At 43.2% G+C, this 16,323-nt stretch overlaps 1 protein-coding gene across 13 annotated transcripts in view; it reads right to left on the bottom strand.

Moving 5' to 3' along the window:
• The window catches only part of ATRX (ATRX chromatin remodeler), a 91,803-nt gene extending 76,737 nt beyond the window's left edge, over positions 1-15,066 (bottom strand). For 2 of the 13 annotated variants that reach the window (XM_027464959.3, XM_027464960.3), the window contains exons 1-4: positions 14,819-15,066; positions 4,741-4,853; positions 1,607-1,662; positions 213-265 (exon numbers count right to left, since the gene is read on the bottom strand). In XM_027464959.3, the coding sequence (XP_027320760.1) occupies positions 213-265; positions 1,607-1,662; positions 4,741-4,853; positions 14,819-14,838 (242 nt within the window). In that variant the 5' untranslated portion in view covers positions 14,839-15,066. Of the gene's footprint in view, positions 1-212; positions 266-1,606; positions 1,663-2,900; positions 3,033-4,740; positions 4,854-9,842; positions 10,017-14,226; positions 14,526-14,818 lie in introns of those variants that run through there. The other 11 variants (XM_027464966.3, XM_027464971.3, XM_027464961.3 and 8 more) reach the window with 10 other exon arrangements.
• Between the last annotated feature and the right edge of the window lie 1,257 nt (positions 15,067-16,323).

Genomic DNA, 16,323 nt, shown 5'->3' with positions numbered 1-16,323 from the left:
TAAATAAAAAAATAGCTTTATGATCTTAGCTTCTTGACCTTGAAAGACTATTGGAATTGTAAATATGCTATAAGGCATTTGTTTTACCAGAACTCTGTTAACTTAGTGGACCTATACTGGTATACACCAAAAGCATCTGATATAGTACAAAGACTTGGCAATACTTCCATATGACTAAAAGTAATTTATTTCCTTTTCTTTTCCAAACCAACCTTTTTGAACGTGATGATCCTGAGGACTTCATTCTTTCTGAAGAGCTGCTGCCCTAAAAACAAGAAAAAAAAGTCACTGCATTGTGACCATGACACCTGTCAACAAAACGAGCTTCCTACATTAACTCAAACACCACCGAAATATCTCAGAAGTCTCCGGCTCTTACAAAATAAAATGAATCAACAGAAGCAATAATAAAAAGTGACACAATTTCAATAGTCAAGCCAGTTCAGTTAACCAAAACCCACAGATTTAGTTTAAGCAGACTTAAGACTCCAAGGAGTCGTAATTCCTTTACAAACATGTTTTAAAATAGATGTCACCAAACCCTAAGTCACTAATCTAATGCTCACAAACCTCACTAACCATCTATCTTGAGAGAAATTAAGAGAGAGTGCTGCTGTAAATTAAATTGAGACATTCACAGAAAGAAACTGCACATCTCAAGCACTCTCTCCATGAAACTGATGAAATTTTGCCCTTTCAATTGTCAGCTCCCACCAATGTGCTGTAAGTTCTCAGCTTTCTGGAGCAGGGAAAAGAACAGGTCAGATCAATGACCATTCGGAATCACAAACAGGTCTGGGGCCTCTGAGTCTGTGCATCTTCACCACAACGGTAACTCTTCCGCGATTAGTACACAGAATGGTCTAACTCACCTCACAGTGTAAAACAACACTGAGCACACACACCTCTGTCTCCGTACTGCTGCACACTTTCACTTTTTATACAAGTCACTGGGATTCCTCACAGCACCTCAGTGCTGCAGTAGCTTACACAGCTCTGTGAGCATCTATTGTTATCTCGGTAATACGGTGTGAGTGTAAACAAGGGAGACCAATTCTTTAAGCAAAAATTAAATAGGAGACTTTACAAGCAAATCAAAGACCAGAATTAAGGAGAAAAATAATAACTGAATTTCTTTAAAAAGAAGTCACTTTGCAATACACTCAGTCTGAATAAATTAACAACACTGTTTCCTAGCAAAAACGCAGTTGCACGCTTTAGGTAAGCATAAGTTAACTCTCTGAAGTGCATTAGAGACATTTTACCCAGGAATTATTGTACATCAGAAAAAAACAGAGAAATCATCCAAGTAAACCTGTGTATTTCAATAATTTAAAGAAGGGGATGAGGGAGAAGCAAGATGGCTTGCATATGCCTAAATCACATCATCATTCAGAATTTTAAATTTACTTTTAAATCCGTTCTATAATATTTTACAACTAAAGTTTCTATTCAGCAGACAGAATGTTTTCTGCATATGATTCTGACAACGTTCTTTAAGCGTTTATTGTAAACAGCAACCAAGTGAACTCTGTTCCCTACACACCCACACCATTCATTCTGTACTAGTCATACAACTAAAATTCAAAAGCATTTTTATTCCTACCTCTTCTCTGTTGTTCTCCATTGATGTTGGACTACTCTCAGGTTCTCTACTTTTACCTACAGAGATAAAGGAAAGAAATCCACTGAAATGCAAGAAATATTAGCAGTTCTTCACATTGCATCTCATAGCATTGTTTATATTTCATCGGTGTAAGTACAGATGACTGTGTAACTTTCACAGAACTTTGCACAACAGCAAAACACAGCTGACTGCATGGCATAAATCTCACAGAAACCATACAGGAATTACTTTCAGTTTTTTAAGTTGCTGCTGTGCTGAAAGAGAGCCTTCCCATTGCTGAAGAAATGAGAGTGCAGCTGTATACGCAAGGATAATAGAGTCAGTGTATTTATTTTTTTTTTAACTCTAAGAAGTTAAGTATTTTTCTTACATGTTTTGACATTAAAAACACCATCTTAAGTCTAGGATCATGGAACTGCACAAAAAAATCTGTATGATAGAGAATTCTCATTTCTTGATCTTAGTACCTTTGGAATATAAAGCCTAAAGACAGGTAACTTATGACTACCTGTTCCATCCACCTGTCCTAGTGATGGAGGGGAGTTTCTAGTTCAGTGGTTTAACGATACTCATACACAGTTGCTCAAAAACATAGCAATAGCACTATTTTAATAGATGCACTACTAAAAAACATGCAAGTATAGTGATAGTGTAATTACAGGATGAGTATCGTTACCTTTTGTGATAATAGAATGAGACTGCTGGTATTGCAACTTACTATTTCCTGATCCTTTACTCTTGGGGGAAAAATAAAACTATAGTATTTTATATTAAATAAATAAATGGAAAATTTCATGCTGAGTATTTGACTTTGGCTAAAATGTACCCAAACAATTTATCCTAAATTATCCGGCCATTTCTGCATGCAAAGCTGGAGAGGGGAATCAAAACAGACAAAAAAAGCTTCTGCCCCCACCCCCTTTCAATACATAAAATCTCCTGTATGGAATAGTAATGGCTTTCCCCCATTTTGAGGGAAGAACCTGAAATCTGGCAGAAGGGTTCCATTTCCTTTGGAGATGGGACCCTGCCTCACTTCTACTTTTGACCAGTTTTGCCCAAGTACTGAATCTATTGAAGATAACACAGTTTGTATATGCTTAGTACAGGTTTCTTCCATTCTGGTAGATAAAGCCTGCGGATTCTGCCTTCTGGCTGCCCATGCGCTGTTCCCGAAAGCAACTGAACATGCTCCCTCATCTCAGCTTCTACATGCGCCATCCCCGCATTATGACCGAGCATGCTGCATCCCCTCCCAGCTCCTAGCGCTGACCAAACTGCACATGCTCCATCCACTCCAGGGCTAGGGGAGCACAGGATTTCCCCTGTGACTGCTGCTCCAGGGCCGGTCACTTGAAACAAGAGCAGGAACTCAGTCTCTCCTACGCTCTCAGTGATCCTCCTGCTGGCACCCACGCAATGTAGAGGGAGACATCCGATTCGAATGCAGAGAGGATAAAGAAACATTATTAAGGCTGTAAAATCAAGTGCTCAAAAATTAAGAAAAGCCAGAATCAGGGTCTTATCAATGTAATTTCACTTATCACTCCTACAACCTAAGCATCACGGTACAGTTAACTCCACAGCAGTGCACAAGATCAAGTGCTCAACGAGCAACCGTTTCATATTTCAATTGAGCTGTGTTCAATTGACCTGTGTGCGTGGCAAGGACATGCTCCAGCTTCCTCGAGCCACAGCTAACCATCTTCATCTTCATCATCACTTCCCTCCTTACAACACCCCAGTTAATAAGTCATATATCCTCCAAATTCTGGAACACTATGAGATCCCTGACTATAAACAACTGATTTGGCCCCAATCTTGTCCAGTATTTACGCTGAATAGGCATTCTGTGGTAAAACATATATATTTATATATAAAAAGTGTAGTTCCTAGAGATATTAAAATTATGCACAGAAAGCTGGGAGGGGAAGTAACTTTGCACAGTTAATTCTGGCATTTCCTAATATTTAATTCTTGACTTTTCAACTTTAATATGTTCTCTTTTTAAAGAATAAAATCTCAAAAACAACACTGAGGCATGTCTGCTTTTAATTAGTCAGCGTACCTCTGTCTCAAAGTAAATTTGTATTTTGAGGCAAGTATCCAAATTTTACTTCATAACCACAGCGGATAAAGGCAGATTTCTTTCAAAACAATATGCTCCACAGCTAAATCTCACTTGGAAATATGTACATCTCCACCAGTTTAATTTATTATTCTGTTTAAGAAGTTATTCATGGGATACTTTCTCCAGTGTTAACATTTAATCGGACGTTGACACAAGGCAGATAGCACCACATGGCAGTAGACTCTCAAGATGAAACACTGAATGAAAAGCCGCACACACGGGTTTATTACTTGTGACAACAGTTTGAAAATAAACTCCACAGCACAGCCAACACACTCGCATTCTCCTGTACCCTATCATTTCAGCACAATTTTTAGCTCATGGAACAGCAGAGTCTGAAAAGTTGTATACCTGTACCCAGTCCCAGTTAAATTTGGAAACAAACTGTACTTGGTACTGTTATGAAATAGTTTCACTTTTTTAATGACTGTAACCAAAATAAAATGTTTACAATTTGTTACTGATTTCCAACTAGGAAGTAAAAATTTCTAACACCAAATCTGACATACTACAGCACTCTGTTGGTTTTTTTTGTTTGTTTTCTAATGCTTCCAGATTAAATGTAGAAGTAGTTTTTAAGTAATTACAGAAGCATAACCTTAAGAACTTCTTCCTCAACTAGATGGATGACAAAAGCTTTACTTCAGCAGAAGAAATAAAATACTGCCCTTAAACCTTGAGGAAAACTGACCATGGAATCCCTACCACAGCAAACACATGCATGTTTGCTTTCTCAGGTTTCACAGAAGGCAGAATACACCACCAGTATCAGCTCTATTCACAGTGAGAAAACATTCATAACTGAAAGAAATATTGCATCAAAGGCTAGATGTATTTATCAAGATGTCGCCACTTGATTAAATCACATTAGGACTTGGCATAATTGCCCCAGCAAAGTGTGATATAATGAAATCACAACACAAAGCTCTTTGACTTCAGAATCATGTGTATGTTCAAACTGAAAACAAAAGTGTCTTTTTACCTATGGTTTTGTTTTTAGATAACGCTGGAGGAGAATTTGCGTCCTCAGATTCTTCCGATGAGTGAGCCAAGAAGTCATGGAGTTTCTGCACCAATGTATTCAACTTGCTTTCACTGTCAAAACACAAGTAGAACTTGAAGTTAGCTACAGATCTTACGCTAGTCAGCAAGCCTGAAAGAAGAAAAGGGGAGTCCCAATTAATACATACCTACAGGAGAAACACAATTATCACCCAAACATTTGGTTCCACAAGGGGAATATCAAAGAAAATTAAAAAAAGACGTAGTTTTATTGAACATTGTGTTTAAAAAAACCAACAACACATAGGTGCAGCCTTTTTGACAAAGTACTAAGGACATGTTCACAGAAACAAGAAATATATTTTAAAGGAGAATCTGAGGTGGTATGAAGCTGAACAGGTAAAAAAAATAAAATGTTGACTTCATTATTTAAAAAGTAATAACCTCCGGGGATATAAAACTCTACAAATAACAGCTTTTTTTTTTTTTTTTAATCTACAATGTAAATAACAGGTACACTAAGTGTCACGAATCTACATGCTTACACTAACCTTATAATAAATCAACCTCACACATTTACACACACACACTGTATCCTGTATTAGTTCTGCTTAAAAGCAACCAGGTACGATCAGATCATGCCATGATCTTTGTGTACCAGTATTCGTAATTAATTTATACAGTGTACTACCCTGGGAATGCTCGCGAGGCAGTTTCAGATACCAGGAACCAGTAGCCATGTATCTCTACTCAGTAGAGAGTAAAAGTAGTATTTGTAGTAAATTATTTGTAGTAAAAAGGCCCCACTTTTCCCCTATGTTTCCTCATGAAGAGCACTTTATTCCCTCACATTTCATGGTGCTTATTTTTTTCCACCCACAGCTTCTACAACCTCCCGAGACAAGTCTGTTTTTCTAACAGCAAGTACCAGAGCAGGGCCAAGGGCAGCCAGCCCCCAGACCACCGCTATCAGAAGTCACCACTCTCGGCTGCTTGGCTCTGCTTCCCTCCCAACCGCTATCAATTCTCCGAAATCTGCCAGCCGATATGTCTGAGTCATCATCCCTTATCTGCTATTAGATACGGCTTCCCAAACTGCTGAGCTGCACTATCTGCTTCATAAGTTAACCCAGTTAAAGGACAGAGGCTTCTCTTCACTGTTTTCTAATCTCCTCATTATTTCCAAAACAGTCTTCTGATAGTACGAGGAAATAAGATTTTCTGTCGCCGTTCTACAGTTTGTGGGATCTTTTGAATATTTATCAGAAACTCAATCCTCTCACCTTTAGCATCTCTACTGTTTTTCTGAACCCATCAATAAATTTATTAACTCCTGACTCTCAAATTAACTCCTACTGCTAAGGAAAATCACCCATTTCATAAAAAATAAGCATGCAGGTGAGAGATCCCTTGAGCAACATGTAGAGGGCATCATCATATTAATTCAAGTAACTACTTAAAACAGTGAAAAGTAACTGTCTGTACAACAGCATTAGGCATCCATCTTAAAAAAAAGAATCGTTTAAAATGATTTTCTGAAGGACTCAAAACAAAATTGCATTTTGTCATGAGAAGATTTTTGTGAATGAGGACAGTTTTCTTTTGAGACTGTAATTTTGGACTATGTGCCATCAATCGCTCATGCAACTCTGAAAGACAGTACCAAAGCCTGGGTTATTCTTAAGTGCATCTTAAAATTGGTCTCTCCGTCTGTCTAAAAGTCTTTGGCTCTTACTACCAGATTGACACTGCTACACAACTGCCAGCCCTGGGACCTGTGCTTCCCTTCTTGTCACAGATGGAGGGCACACCTGGAAAACACTGCAGAAGATGACAGTGGTACGCACGCTTCAGCTTTCAGAGACTGCATGCTCTTCAGAAAGGAGCTTAAATGGTGATTTGTCCACAGGAAGTTTTAAAAAATGGAAGAGTTGCTCAGGATTACTTGACAATAGAAGCACGTAAAGAAATTTTATTGTCTTTCTAGGTGAAGAATTAATGCATATAAAGAAAGGCAAAACAAAGTTAGTCCTTGGCACTAATAAAAAAAAAAAACAAAAAAAACGTGGAATACAGTTTATAAAGCATGTGCTCTTTTAGTTTATAAATAACTTGTTTTGGTAATAACATCTTAGAAAATGAGAACTATAGCCAAGTTATACTATTTTTCTCAACATAAAACACTCGGAACACTGTGCATGCATCTTCATGACCAACAACTTGGAACATGATCAGCAGCCAGCTATTGTCTCTTATCCTAACTAGCCTACAAGTATTGTTTTCCGAGCAAAAACATTCGTGCTGACACACCAAAAAATCTACGAACTAATACTAAGAAGCCTCCTCAGCTTGCTTTTCCTCTAGATTATTCAGCATTTTGTACCATAAGCCTGTATTAGCAGTAATAGGTCAAATTTAAGTAAAGGCCTTACACTTAATATACTTCAACACAAAGAAATTGTGATTTAGGGCAATGCTTTCGCACAAAATCCTTATTCCTTGTAATGTATTATCATAAATTGACACAATAGATTCATCCCAACAGTTAAAATGGGTACTAAAAAAATACACAGGAGCCTAAAAACTTCAAAGCACCTCAGGAGCACTAAGGGGAGCAGTCTCCCTCTACCGTGAATCAACTGTGCCTACGCTTTTTCCTCGAGCTTCCAGGCTCACACATAAAGAAACAGCTTCACCACCACTCTAGAGCTATTTCAACACTGCTCAGCCTAATTAGAACAGGAACGAAAGGAGAGGTGTCCTACTATTATTGGTTTGGCCATGAACTGGATTTGTGACCTTGAGAAGTTACCGTGCAAGAGCACACTTTCTTACCTAAGCTCCGAGCGGGTGCTGTATGCTTAACCAGCACAGGCCTGGCCCTCAGTGGGAGAACAAAGTCTGCGTCAGGAGGCTGAATGATGCTCCAAATGAGCAGAAGAGCAGAGAAGAAAAAAGAGGTGGGGGCATGGGGAAGAGGTGGAAGCGTGGTATCCTCGTCAAGCTAACCAAGACACACACCCCATTCCATGTGGCTGTCACCCGCCGTCCCCCTACGCTTACCCCATCACACAACTTGTTAGTGCATTCATTTTCTGTCTGCTCTCCTCAGGCACCCTGAAAGCAGAGGTGGGAAATGCCCCATCTACTGTCAAGATCCAGAAGAACGTTTTAAAAATATTTTCCTTTCAGCAAATGAATTCCCCATTCTTCCACAGCATCCCACCAACTTTTAGCCTAAGTGCTGCTCATCTGAATTTCAAATGGCTCTGGCAGTCAGCAGTCCAGGAGCCTTCCCAGCTTCGTATCTATCTCAGTTTGTTTACAAATACGTCTTGCAGATTTTTTCCTTTGAGAGTTCTCAACTGCCTTAAACTCAGCACTCATCTGAAATCTTTGTTTACACCCTAAAAGTAGTTCAAGGGCACAAGTTTTTTAATCCATCTTTACAGTTGCTTCAAGTGAAATCCCAATTACTTTTCACTTTGGAAGCTGAAAGGAAATGCTGCAGAGCAACAACTATTAAGCGGACAAAACTAAACAATCCTTAAAAAATACAGAAAATTAAAACCAGATGTTCTTTCAAACCCCTGAACTGCAGACTAGCATCCTCTCCTTCAAACAGTACGGTCTGTGAAGGACAACTACACAACCCACAGCAGAAGTCTGCATGTTTTAATTAAGACAACAGCAAGAGAAAAGGCAAAACAGACTGCGTGTTAGGACACAGTAAGGTTTGGTGCTGCTGTCCCAACGCAACTGAAAGCACTTCTGATGTCAAATGCTAGTAGAGATGCATCTAAGGCTCTCACGGAGACCAGAACCCATTTTTCCTAACCTTTCCTAATCCTAAAGCATTACTGACAGGGTCACCTTTAAAAATATCTGCTTTACCATAAAGAAAGCTGAAATCAATGCATTTCATTAAACATCCAGATCCTAAACTGTTAGGAGGTATCCCTTTCCCGCCCTAAAAAGTGTCATTTGCTGTCCTACTGCCTAAGTCTGAATGTAATCAGGCCACCATTCTGTCACCTGCAGACCTTCATAAAAGATTTTCCTGAAGGAAAGGAGAGGTGTTAGACTTGCCCCAACACCGTGATTTCAGTTACAAGGGCAGAGGCTGTACAGCAGTTTCAAACAAAAGCACATCACCATTGTGGCTGAACACACAGGAATGAAATGGCTCAAAACTGCTGGAGAAGGAGAAAGATGACAAAAATCTACAAAAGAAGCTGCTCCCTAATCAGAAAAGGAGTGAACACACCTGAAGTGCCATAAAAAAGCCTACTTCTCTCAGAGAAAATACATAACCAGAAAATAAAACAGCCTATTGTGTCACTTGAACACAAGCATGTGTTTTACAAGGGCAGGGCCATAAAGCACTATTAGCTTTTATTGGGTTTTGTGGTGTTGTTTTTAAACTCAGCAATGGTTTTCCAAGAGCAAAGCAAAATGATACAGCATAGCTTAAATCAGATGACTATTTTGCAAAATACTCATTTCGATACACCAGCCACACCAAAACGAGTGCAGCTTCACAGCCAGGGTTCTCGCCGTGTGTTCAGGCTGACATGACCCGGCCCCACCGCCCAAGGACACAAACCCTCAACGCCTGCCCACAAATGCGTGGTGCCACGCTCACTTCTCTCCTTCCTCCTCCACTGCAGCACAACAATCGGGGTGATCCACATGCTGAAACCAACCCAGATTAGAAGTAGCTGTTCCTTCTGCTGAATTCATTTCCCTAATCACCGCTCATTGTACAAACGTCTCTGCAAGCGCAGGCAACTGAGATTTATGAACTTCAGTGGCAGCAGTACATGAACTTGAGCTGCCGTGCTAGGCTAGAGCTGCTCAGGTAAGGGAGACAAAGGAGCACAGCAACCTCTAGGCTGGGAGGGAGCTCTGGAGATCTGCTAGCCCCACGCCCCACCAGCAGGCTGCCCACGTCCAGCCGGGCTCTGGACACCTCCAGGTGGAAACTGCACAACCTCTTGATAACCAATTCCAGCGTTTGGCCTTTCTCACAGCAAACGAGTTCCCCTGCGGTCAGACAGAACCGTGCCACGCTGCACTTACTGGATCGAACACAGCCCGGAGATAGCTGAACACTGCAGCTCTGACTGAGAGGAGAGGCGGCCACCAGCACGTCACTGAACGCACAGCTTCTGTTCTGAAGGCTTCATTAACGCAGGTTCCCTCTTATTTGGGTTAGAACTGACTCTGATCCACAGGGGCTTAATCAAGTGATACCTAGCAGAGTTCAAGACACTTGATGATGTGGATGAAATAACTCTGGAGTGTCAGCACAACACAACAGGCTCAGACAAGTAAACAGAATTAGTTCTCTCCAGACACACAAGGGGAATGGTTCGAAGTCACTAAGAGACCCTTTATCACATTCAAGGAAAATTACACAATTTCTTTTTCTTTAGACGGTACCCAAACAACCTTAACATGATTTGGCTGAGTTACCACGCTTCAGTGAAAAGTGAAGTTTGTTTTTTTTAAATACACACACACACACCTCCTTTGTTAGTGGGCTTGACTGCTATATGGAAGTCTGTAACTTCCATGGCAAAACAGTCTGCCAACTTAAAACCACTGACTGAAGTCCACCCTTTGAAAACCTAAATACTGTGTTTTCATCTTTATGAGACAAAAATCATGGCAAACTGAGTACCTTCATACATTAATTCAGGAAAGAAAGCTGAAGCTAGCATATACTTAACCTACAAGACAAAGTACTGCTAAAAAAGTGTTAGTACGTTTCATTTAAAGGAGAAGAAGGGCTCCATCCCATGACATCACTTCCCTCTAATTCTAGAATTGCCTTCTCCTTTGTTTCAGTTGTCTTCCATTTTCTGGAATTTGTCAAAGACTCTCAACGAGACCTTATTCATTACAAACTATAAGAAATAAAGTGTGTTCCTTAAAGTCTTCCAGATACTCCCCATTGGGTTTGTTATCAGGTTTTAAGGGTTATCATCTTCCTGAAATGCAAGCTTTTTATTTTCCAAGGTAACAGTCATCTCAGTTTGCCCCACTAACAATGCTGAATTTATTGCCAAAGTTTTTGTTTCGCTTCCACCCAACAAGACTTCTACTGTTGGATGTGTTGAGACGAATTCCTACAATTGTGCAGCTTTCAGACAAATAAACTGCCTAAACTGCACTGAAGTTGACACTTGGCAACAACCTGGGAAATCAAGGTCTTGATTTTCAGTTTCACTCCTTTTCTTTAAAAATAATAATTAAAAAACAACATCCATCAATCCGTCATCCGTCTTGCACGACAACTGCCTGGGGCTAGTTGTTATAACTAATTATGACAGCTTAGTACTCTCTCTTTACTAAATTAGAGAGCTTTACCTACCATCTCTGGAAGTCAATATAAAACCTTCCATGGTATTCGCCACTGACTTTTTGTCAATTTCATCTTTTCCCTCCTGACTCACCACCAGAACAAGGTGCAGTGACCTATCCATGAACCAACTCGTACTTCCACACCACCTACGGGCACCAACTCCAGTGATACGAAACATGACTTCCTGAGGTTCAGCACTATCCCTAGGCTTCCCTGTTTATACGAGGCATATCTAGTGATCCCAGCATTTGTCGCAGGCATTTTTTTTTTTCTGGAGAACACAACACATTTGTATTATTTTATGTTTTGACATTTTCTTTTTGGCGAGTTACATGCAAGCCAAAAGCACCAGCTCTTCCTCCCTTCCGGCAGAGGCCGCGAGTGCACGTGGAATCTTATCCTCGTCTGTAATGAAAACGGGAATTTCATGTTACAACAGTGTCAAGGTATCCCTGTACCACGGCAAATTATTCCACAAAGAATGAAGGTACCTTCAGTCAACCCCTACACAGACCACAAGATAAAGTTCACAAAACCCTAGGAGATGGAGCTATGCTGAAACAGAAACAACACGGCCCCTGCAGGAGGAATCTCCTTCAGAGGGATTTCAATTTCATTTCAGCAGTGTGAACACATTGGCTCTGGGCATCTTGGAGAGAAGATGACAGCCAGCCTAACGTTTTGATTCTTGAAGAGCAACGGATCTGCTTACGCCCATTTCACAGGGCTGTGTGGAAGACTGCTAGCTTCTATGCACCTTCAGAGAAGGAGGATGATTACTCCGGACTTCCTTCCTGTTAGATTACTGTGGCATTCAGTAGGACCCCTCATACAACCTGTAGTGACAGGCACTTGGGACAAAGACATTCAAGCGACCCAAAAACTTAAAAGCTGCAAGTTGGAAAGCCCGATGCATAAAAAAAAGTTGACATGAAGTTTATTTTACCAGCTTATTACTTGGTATCACTACGCTTCCTCCTCAACAGTCCAAGCGAGAGTAAGATCCAAAATTTCTTCTTTTTCTATTGTTGTGCTTATACGGTATGATCTCCGAAATGGTAGGAACAGGTCAGGTCACTATGACAAAAATTCCTCCACTCTTAAAAAAAATAAAATAAAATCAAGTTTCATATACAACTGTGGTCCAAATATCTTCATCAACGTTTACAGAAGCAGGAATTTTTATGTTTCTTAGTCAGTTACTCCAATTCTCGTCATGTTTTTCAGCATTCCAAACTTCTCATTTGGATGCAGAAGATTCCTAGGTTCTTATAATTAAGTAAGGTTATTTCCTATGTTGTAACTTGATGCTCCAGAATCAGTGAACTAGTAGAGAACAATTACTTTACTTTTAAACAGGAAAAGTCTTCCAGAAGTAATGGGAGATTTTCAAAAACTCTACTGCCTGCGCATCCTCTACACAATTCCACCAACAATCCCCTAGCTGTGTTTCTGCACACATCTTAAACAAGCAGATAGCAGAAGCTGAAACGAACACACAGGGATACTGTGCAGGTTGACAGCGACGCAGCAGCTGCCAGGCCAACAGGTCTCGCTGGAAATGGGAGCAAAGTATGTGCGCGTGTGCAAGGCCTTGCTAAAAATGGGAGCAAAGAAGTATGTCTGTGCACCCGTGTATGTCTGCGTGTGAACAAAAGGCAGAAGAACACCTTTGCTTCTCCATCAAGACATTACCATATCAAGGACTCCTTCATGGTGCTTTTCTTTTCCCTCTCATTCTCTCCAATTCCAGTATTATTAGAACTTGAATTGACATAAATAAGAAAAAGCCCTTGCAATGTGTTCATCAGCTCACAAACCCTATGGCACCCAACAACATCTTCCCTACTTTCTAACACAGAACTGTTTTTACACTCTTCAAGATGAGCTCCATGTGGGATAAGGATTACCAAAAACATTTGGACTGAGAACTGAGTTCATGAACAGAAAAAAAAAAAAAAAAAAACTCTGGAGCACCAAAAAAAACCTCTGGAGCACCAAAAAATACAATGCCAGACTACTACTGAGTAGTTTGTCAGGGCCCACTTACTGTGTGGGACAGATTCAATCTCAAATTGACCTCATACGTACTTTTTGATCTTTGAGGTTACAAATGAAACACTGCAACGATCCCATTTACCTTTCTGTCTGCAGGTCATCTGAAAAATTGAGTGGAAAAGGTACGAGCTTCTGTATCCTCTTAATTCCACTGAAGCATAAAATAAAGCAGCCTCTTAGCATTCATGCCAGTTCTTGTGCTAATGACAGTCTAAGAACACGGAAAGAGTTAAGTATAACACATTCATGATGTAGACCAGGAACAAGAAGTTGATAAAGAAGGAAGACAAAACAGAATATGGGAAAACGGGGAAAAAATACAACAGCTATGATAAAGGAAAAAGCAGAGAGGTCCAAATGGAAGAGTGTTTTTCAGAACATGCAACACTAATTATGACTGTAAAGATGTCAGTAATTAGGCAAGTTCTTTTTGCTACGGAGAAATCAAGCTCTACCCTTGATTCTTCAAGACTTGGAGATGAAAGAAGCAAAATCCGTCAACCAGTATTTCAGTCTACACATAAAATAATTGATCCAACACAAAACTGGTTTAAGCTGTCAAAGTACTTTAAGAACACAGGGTAGGAAGAGGAGTAATAAGGAGAGGGAGAGATGGGCAATCCCTGTCTTACAAAATGAAGACAACATGCTGAGCAAACTTAGCTGTTGGGGAGTCGTGCACCACATAACGCGTATTTGTAATGCTTATGAATCGCACCTAGCACGTGATCAACACCAGCAACGATGATGATCGCCTTGTAAACGTTTTCTGTTAAGTCCACATATGTAATGTCCTCTGAAGTTGTAAGGCTGTAAAACCAAGTTGTACCCAAGAGCAAAGCACTACTGTTTTGGCCCCTAAGTTTTGGCTGAAACTAAACGGTGGTTGTGAGCTGCTCAGGTCCGAGACGGGCGAGGATGCACAAATACACAGGGAGGGGAAAGTTTACCCGAGTTTCCGTACCCGGGCTGCGTGATGCTCGCCCTACCGCTACCACACGGCAGCCACACACGGCGCAACACCCCCTGTGTACAAACCTGTGTACAAACCTGTGCCTCCCCGGCCGCCCCGCACACGCGTGCGGCTGTCAGCGAGGCGCGGAGCCCCCTGAGGCACACAAAGCGCGCTCCGTCCCGCTGTAACATGGCGCCTCCCTCCCACAGGGGCTCGGGCGGCCGCCGGACTTCGCGCAGCCCCTCGCCAACGGCGGCCTGGGGGCTGTGCGCGGCGTGAGGAGCCCGGGAGAGGCTGAGGCGCCGTGAGGGGGCAGCCCCAGCGGCCGGGGGGAGGGGGGCGAGCCGCCTGAGGCAGCGCCCCGCCGCCTGAGGGGCCGCTCCCCGCCGCCGCCGCCGCCGCCCCCTCCCCCGGCCCCCCGCCGCCATCCCCTCCCCCTGCCCGGCCTCCGCCAGCCCCGGGCCGGGCCGTGCCGAGCGCAGCCCCGCCCCAGGCGGGCCGAGGAGCCGCCGAGCCCCGGGCCGGGCCGGGCGGTGGCGCCGCCGCCGAGGGCCGCGCGTGAGGCGGGAGCGAGGCGCGGGTTCCCTCCCTCCTCCCCCCCCCTCCCCGCGTCCTCCTCGATCCCCTCGCGGCCGTTTTGTCGCCGCGGCGGCGGCGGGCGGGCGGCGGCCGTACCTCATGGGCTCCGCGGTCATGTCTCCGCCGCCGCTGCTCGGGGCGGCCGGGCCGGGCCGGGCCCGGGCTCAGGCGCTGGAAGCAGACAAAGCCGTTAGGGCCGCCATCGCCAGCCCCGCCGCCATCTTGTCGGAGGGAGGCTGAGGGAGACCTGCCTCCTGCCGCCTTCCCCTTTCGCCGCCTCCCATTGGCTCCTTGCCGCCCCCAGCGATTTTCCAATTGGGCGGCGGCGGAGGGGGCTGTTGCTAGGGTCGCTCACGTCACGCTCCCGGCTTCCCCGCGCTGATTGGCGGAGGGGAGGCTGACATCACCGGAGGGGGGGGGCTGACGTCATGCGGGGAGGGGCGTGACGTCATTTGCAAACAGGGTGCACTGACGAGGGCGGCCGGCAGGGGGCGGCGGGGGCGGCCCGGGGCTGGGGCCCTGCCCGCGGCCGCAGGGGGGGCAGCAGCGGGGACCGAGCACCCCAAGGACCCCCCCGGCCCTCACACGGGGCCAGCAGCAGCTGGGGGCGCCCATCTTGTTCTCCAAGCACAGCACGAAGGCAGCACGCTATGGGCAGCGGGCGCCATGCTGAGGGGATCCAGGCTGGAGGTGTCAAACAGCACCCAAGGGAGCCCGCTGCTGCCTCGTGTCAGCCCTGAGTTGTCCCCTGGCTGCAGCTTCCACGTGAATTCATCTCCCCGCCTGCCCAAAACAGAAGGGCGCACCCCTACCACGTCCTGTAGGGCTCAGAAGTACAGACGTGTGGCAATCAGTCAGCTCTTACAGAGATAACCAGCTCCCAGAGCTTTTTTTCTTTTCCCCCTCCAGAAATAATGAAAAGTTTCGCCTCGTTTCATATTGCAATGTGCAAAGTGAGGGAAAAATCTTAAGGGAAGCCTTGTCACCTGAAGCATAACTTCTCTTTAGTACGTATTTTATTCTAAAAGGCAATGGCAATAGAATAAATAGCATTCGCAGACCTCTCAGACATACAAGCCTGTAAATCCCAGTGAAATTCTACAAACTGGTCTAGAATTTGCTTTAAAACTTCGCTTTTTACCCAAGAACTGCACCCCGTATTTGCTGATTTTTATTAATGCCAAACAGCAGACTTAATAATAGCTTTTGGTACCAAAAGCTATCTCGCAGTCAATACTGCCATTCTAAAAGACCAAAGCATCGCTTGCCTTTTAATCCAAGTCTCAGAAGGAAAAACAAGTCAGCGTTAACTCTGACTCCTACAAATTCACTCAAGAAAAATGCCAAAAGCCATCGTAATTTTTAGCCACCCAGCAGATTAAACTGGAAGCATTACCTATTCTTAGCTCTGCATCAATATCTCAATTGTGTGATTAAAATAAGACAAAACGCTTACTTTCAAGGGATTCAGCCTTCTTTATGGCAGGCTATTGATTTACAACTACACAGAAACAACACTAGAGTGGTAAATACATCTATATCCTTGGGAGATGGCAGGAGGTATTTAAGAAGCAGGTTAAAAATAAATTTGCCTTGAATTC

This window comes from Anas platyrhynchos, chromosome 10 (assembly GCF_047663525.1).
Source record: "Anas platyrhynchos isolate ZD024472 breed Pekin duck chromosome 10, IASCAAS_PekinDuck_T2T, whole genome shotgun sequence".
In the NCBI taxonomy this organism is placed as follows: Eukaryota; Metazoa; Chordata; class Aves; order Anseriformes; family Anatidae; genus Anas; species Anas platyrhynchos.
The sequence above is the reverse complement of the archived record's forward strand: the minus strand, read 5'-3'. Positions and strand labels throughout refer to the sequence as shown.